Here is a 6,000-nt window from a genome sequence, read left to right on the forward strand (position 1 = left end):
TCACAGGGATGTCTTCCTGGATCTGGTCCACTGGTGGGGTACACCTCAAATAGACCTGTTTGCCTCCTCCATCAGCAGGCAAATTCCTGGATTCTGCACCAGGATGCCACATCCTCAGACATTAGCAACAGGTGCCTTCTCAATCTCTTGGAAGTGGACGTTTCTCTATGCATCCCCCACTTCCCACTCATTCAGTAGGTCCTGCTGAAAATATAGTAGGACAGACCAAAAATCTTGTTGGTGACTCCCTACTGGCCAAGACAGCATTGGTTCCACCTACTCTTACAACTATCCAAGGGCAATCACAACAAGTTACCCCTCTGATTGGACCTACTCACACAGCACAAGGGATCCCAGATATACCCACAGTGGCAGTTACTGCACCTCACTTTGTGGCTGATAGGATTCTGATCCCCTTCAGACACCTTTACAATGAGGATATGCTCACTGTCCAGCAGGAGGTCAGGAAACCAAATACAAGAAGATCTTACCTTTCAATGTGGAACAGATTTTTCTATACGGTGTCACAAAAGACAGTTGGACCCGCTTTCTAGTGAGACTCCTCTAGTTCTGTCTTACCTGTGTGAGTTACTGCAGACAGGATTGGCCTGTTCCTCCATTAAAGCCTACTTGTCTGCTATTTCAGCTTACCTTCCTCTGGTCCCCGCTCTAGCATCCAGACTACCAGCTACGCTTTTTCTTAAAGGGGTTCTTCACCTGAGGCCCCCCAGGAAACCATCTCCACCCCCATGGGACCTTAATTATGTTTTGGGAAAGCTCACACTTCCTCCATTTGAGTCAGCAGACTAAGCTTCCTTAAAATACCGTACATGAATTTACTACTCGTGGCCTTGACCTCAGCCAGAAGAGTATCAGAGCTGAAAGCTCTAATGGCTATTCCACCTTTCCTAGTTTTCCACAGGGACAGGATTACTCTTAGAACTAACCCTTCATTTATGCCCAAGGTGGTGAATGACCTGTCCCTGAATCAAGCCATCCACCTACCTACTTTCTTCCCTAACCCACAGGGGGATAGTGAGAGAGTACATCACTCCCTGGATGTTCAAAGGCAACTCGGGTTTTATCTGCATAAAACCAAACCCATCAGACAGGCTGATCAACTCTTTGTCTTCTTCCATCCCAGAGCCCTAGGGAAGGCAGTAACCAAACTCTCTCTCTCTACCTGGATTTCCAAAGCCATTGCATCTCTGCTACAAATACCATGGGAAATCACTGCAAGGCACTGTTAAAGTACACTCCACTAGGGCTAGGGCTTTCTCAGGAGCCTTCTTCAAGGGTCTGGATATCTCTACCATTCTTGAAGCAGCCACTTGGTCATCAGTGCACAGCTTCACCACACATTACAAGTTATACCACATTTTCAGAGTCAGGGTGGGTTTTGCCAGGGCTATCCTTCAAGGATTCCTGGAGACCGCCTCTAGACCACCACCCCCTCCATCACAGTGAGCTTTGGCACTCACCCATATGTTGATTACTGCTACATGGGAATAGAAGGACATAGAAAAGTTGTGTAAAATCTTACCATAACCATAGATGTCCTTCTCTTCCATGTTGCAGTATTCCTTCCCACTCTCCTTTCCCTGATTTTAGGCTGTATTTCCGTTTCTTGGTAGCACAGGATTGGCATTGCCCTTACTAAGACTGGTTCTGACTGGTGCTTACAGTTCTGAGAGCTGGTGCGCGCAGACATCACTTTTATGGCCAACGTCCCTTGAGCCTTGTCAGACGTCCCATGAACCATTCAGTGACTGAAAACTTTTTCATACTGGCTGGACATTTGTGAAGCAAGAGGAGTAAACCCATATGTTGAATACTGCAACATAGAAGAGGACGACATCTGTGGTTATGGTAAGATTTTACACAACTTTTCTATATCTGTGATGAAATAAAGAACCTTTAGGAATGCTATTAATTGTAGTGTAGTCTAAGAGCTTCTGAACTGTATGTGGCTCAAGTTTCTTAAGATGAAAAGTTGGAATTTCTTTGGAAACATTTTGAAAAGGTGAGGTTTTAAAAGTGATGGAAGGACATAGGAAATCTGAGGATGTCAGACTATTAGACCAAAATTTTCCCAAATAAATTTGACACAGTTCAGATATATTTTACATAGCAGCCAGTTTAGTTTTTACTTTGACTTTTCTTAGTTTATGGCTAGTCTTGCCTTTCCTTGTTACATAGCCATAGTACTTGATCTCAGGTTTATAGAAATAAGATTTTAGTTGCTCATTTTCAAACCTGAGTTTCAGTTCATCTGTAGTACTTTTCAATAAGAAATTATCATAATCTGCTTTGGTCAGGCCTTAAATGAGCATACCACCTACCTTAGCAGCTCCATCCTCACAATCTTTCTTCAACGTATCCCACTTGAAGTATCTCTTCATCAGATGCAACTCCAGATGGGGACTGCCTAAAGGAGCTTCACCTCTCTAGAGTGATGATTATTAACTTTCTGGCCCAAAGAACAAGTGGCATGTGCAACACCCCATCCAGTGCATCAAGAACAGAAAACACATAAACACGTCCCAAGCAGCTTTACTCTTTATCCTACAATGTAAGTAACAGAATCCTCTCCCTCATCACACCTCTTCTTCAGGCATTTCAAGCATTAACATTTTTTGTCATTTTTCTTAATCATTGCTATATGATGCCATGCAGTCTGTAGGCTCTCTGGCCTCTTCTGTGATCTCTTTTGCTTGCATTCTTTTTAACGCTTCTTACACTTTGGCTCAGAGTAGGAAGAAGAACTGTTCTTATCTCAATGTATCAGTTTTTTCTTAATCATTAATTGATGGGTCTGAATCCCCATACAATAGAAGGTAGAAAAAGCAACAGGATATATATTCCTAGTCTTTTTGCTTTAATTTAGATTATTGATTTATTTATGAGTGGCATATGTCAGCATTTGATTAATGCAGGGGCTAAGAAATTTTAGGAGTTCAGTTTGAACTTAGGTGATCATTATTGTCAGCTGTAGGAAACCTCTCTTGAGGAGGTTTTCGAAAAGGTTGGGAAAAAAAGGAAATGTCTTGGGGGTGTGAATTTTACTTGTAATACTACTTGGGGTAATCATTTTATTAGGTTGTTTAGAGCTTTGCAGTGTTTCTTATCTAAAGGCAGGTTACTTTTTTGAGGTATTATTTTTTAAGTTCTCATTAGCATGTTGCTTACCGTAAGACATGCCTATAAATGTGCTTAACTATGGAATGATTAGAATACAGGATAGGTGATGTTTAGGAACACATTTAATCATGTAAAATATAACAAAGCAGGATACTTACATTTGTTGCATGAATATTTATTGCATTTACATAACTTCAAGAATAAAAATACACTGAACAGTTCACAGGACAAAGATGCAACCAGTCACAGTCTTAGAATGTTATGTTTGGAGAAGAATTGTTTAATTAATTAGTATTAATTCAAAAAAGTGTTCTATGCTTTGACCAGTTTGTAATTTTTATATCAGTGGACAGTGCTTTTTGTCAGTGGTAAATCTTAACACAGTTATGTTTTGAATCATATTTTGATACTCTACTACAACATGACTCTTGTCTGTCTAGCTCAAAGAAAAATATATAACGGAATTAATCAAACTACTTGACAGGAAGCCCATGTCTAACCTGGGATGGGGTTAAAGCTGCTTCATCACTGGACAACAAGTAAATAAAAGGCAGAAAGTTAGATGTGCATTAATGTAGTGCTATAAGCAAAGGTAGAAGAAAATTAAGAGAAGGATGTACTTAAATTTGTAATGTTACTGTTTTAATCAGTGTATATGATTTACAACTCTCTTCCACTTGTTTAAACTGGAGATACCTGCACTTAGTGTATAGCCGAGGGCAAATAGTCATCGTGGCTCCATTAGTGAATATACATTATTTAAAAGTCTTTGTCACAATTAAGCTGTTGCACTGTATACTGAAAGAATAACCAATAGCCAAGGGAATTTTCAGTGGCTATATTAGAGAAAGCACATTGTTGAAAAATAATCCGCTCATTTATACTGCAATCTGTCCTTGTTATGTGTTTTTTTGGTAGTGGATACTTTGTTTTATGTCCGGCTGTTTTGTTGTTGTTGTGTCTTTTTCCCAGTTAAGGGTCGCCACATCAGAACTCCGGTCTGCTAATGATTGGCAGTAGATTTTTCACGAACGCCGAGGTGCCAGCTTGACCTTCAACGAAGGCACGCCCATTACGCATGTCTTTCGAATGCCCACCCAACCGCAGGGAGGACATGCAGACTCCACACAGAAGGCACTCCCCGCACTCCAGCCGAGAATCGAACGGGAGAACCTCTTGCTGTGAGGCAACAACGCTGCCGCTGCACCACCGTGGATATATCCGGCTGTTTTAATTATATGTCCGGCTGTTTTGATTATCATAATCTGTTTCTCTGACAGACAGTGAATCAGAAATTCATTGACTGCATGTATGTATTTATGTACATGCACATTACTACCAGTAAACCATTTCCACTCCTGTGTGCTTGTTCCTAAAGTTTTTATTCTCTGTGTACTTGTATCCTTTTGCTTTTGTCTAGAAAGCACAGGGTTCTCTTTCAAACACATTCAGCATATGTATTAACTTGTGTGTTTTAGTGATTAACTGTATAAAAATTATTATAGTTAGTGTATTGAATTTTACAAATTATTTTATGGCTTAAATTTGAATTTCTGTGATATAACCTATTACCTGTCAAGAAAATTAATTGTTGTGACAAAAGTTGCTGTCATTTCCGGCAATATATACAGTTGCAGGATAAAACATACTTACCTATTGTGTTTGTTGTTTTTATCATGCCAGGTGTAGTTAACCCATATTGTGATGACCCGTTTCCTGCAAATCCAAAGAAACAGCTAGTTCTGAAAATTATTAGTGGACAGCAGTTGCCAAAACCTCCTGACTCAATGCTGGGTGACAGAGGAGAGGTATAGTATTTCTCAAAAATAGTTAGAAGAAATATTTTTATTGGATGATTTCTTCAGCTGGCTGTGTTACATCCTTTGAAGTGCTGAACCCATGCTTTCGTTTAAGTTATGTATCTTTCCGCTTCTGCAAGAGAATGTCCATTTTGCTGCATTGTTTTAATGTTCCTGAATGTGTTGTATGTGTTTTACCTTTGGTAGCTTATAATTTGATTAATTCCTCTGTTTTCAAATTCAGTACTGTCAAATTTCTTTGTGTGACTTATGTTTTATTCATAGTTGCATTAATTCGCAGTATTTCAGTGAGATGAAATTGATTCTATTTGGTTTGGTGAGATTGTTAAGGGATGTACGTTGTGGCAAATTACTTTTGAGTTCCTTTTTATAGTTTTTTTGATTGTTTTACTTGGCTTAATTTTTGCTATCCTGATGTAATTTTATGTTGCTGAAATTCACGTAAAAACACAGTGCCTGCTCACAGTTGCTTTCATTTACTTCATAGTTGTATGGCTGTGGAACTGGCACATGTAAAGGCTGTTACCCACCTTTTTTCACCTTTCTGGGGTCTTGATTTTTGAGGGTTGATTTCATCAAATTGAGTTACTAGACTTAATGGGTTTTGATTTTATGTACTGACATGTAGGCATTACCTTTTATGCCTGTGCTATATAGTAGGGACATCCAACCACCAGTTACATTATATATGTAAGTAAATTAGTGGGTAAAACTATTTCTTAATTAATATGAAACATTGTTAGTGGTTTTAGAGGTAGTGTATATACAAAGGTAGTAGTGTAGTGCACAGTGGAGGTATAAGTTGTTAGCATAAATAGGTCTTGAAAATGAGTTACACTAATGCATGTTATACAACACTATCACCTTTTGTGGTTGCCAAAAGACACCAGTCACACAATCAAACTACAGTACCTGAGGACCTATAACTTGGTTAAAATGTTTTATCGGACTCCCAGTTCATCTGCACATTACTTGCACATTATCACTTTCTCAGTCCTTTGCTCCAACCTGCCCATTTACTGAGATTTCTTCTCACTGT

The 6,000-nt window shown here is 39.3% G+C and overlaps 1 protein-coding gene across 6 annotated transcripts in view; it reads left to right on the top strand.

Moving 5' to 3' along the window:
- Positions 1–6,000, top strand: part of PLCH1 (phospholipase C eta 1) — a 3,453,772-nt gene that overhangs the window by 3,165,571 nt on the left and 282,201 nt on the right. For all 6 annotated transcript variants that reach the window (XM_044070508.1, XM_044070510.1, XM_044070513.1 and 3 more), the window contains one exon: positions 4,825–4,949. In XM_044070508.1, coding sequence (XP_043926443.1) covers positions 4,825–4,949 — 125 coding nt within the window. The remainder of the gene's footprint in view (positions 1–4,824; positions 4,950–6,000) is intronic.

Source organism: Protopterus annectens, chromosome 4.part1 (genome assembly GCF_019279795.1).
Source record: "Protopterus annectens isolate FY-2018-M chromosome 4.part1, PAN1.0, whole genome shotgun sequence".
Lineage (NCBI taxonomy): Eukaryota > Metazoa > Chordata > Ceratodontiformes > Protopteridae > Protopterus > Protopterus annectens.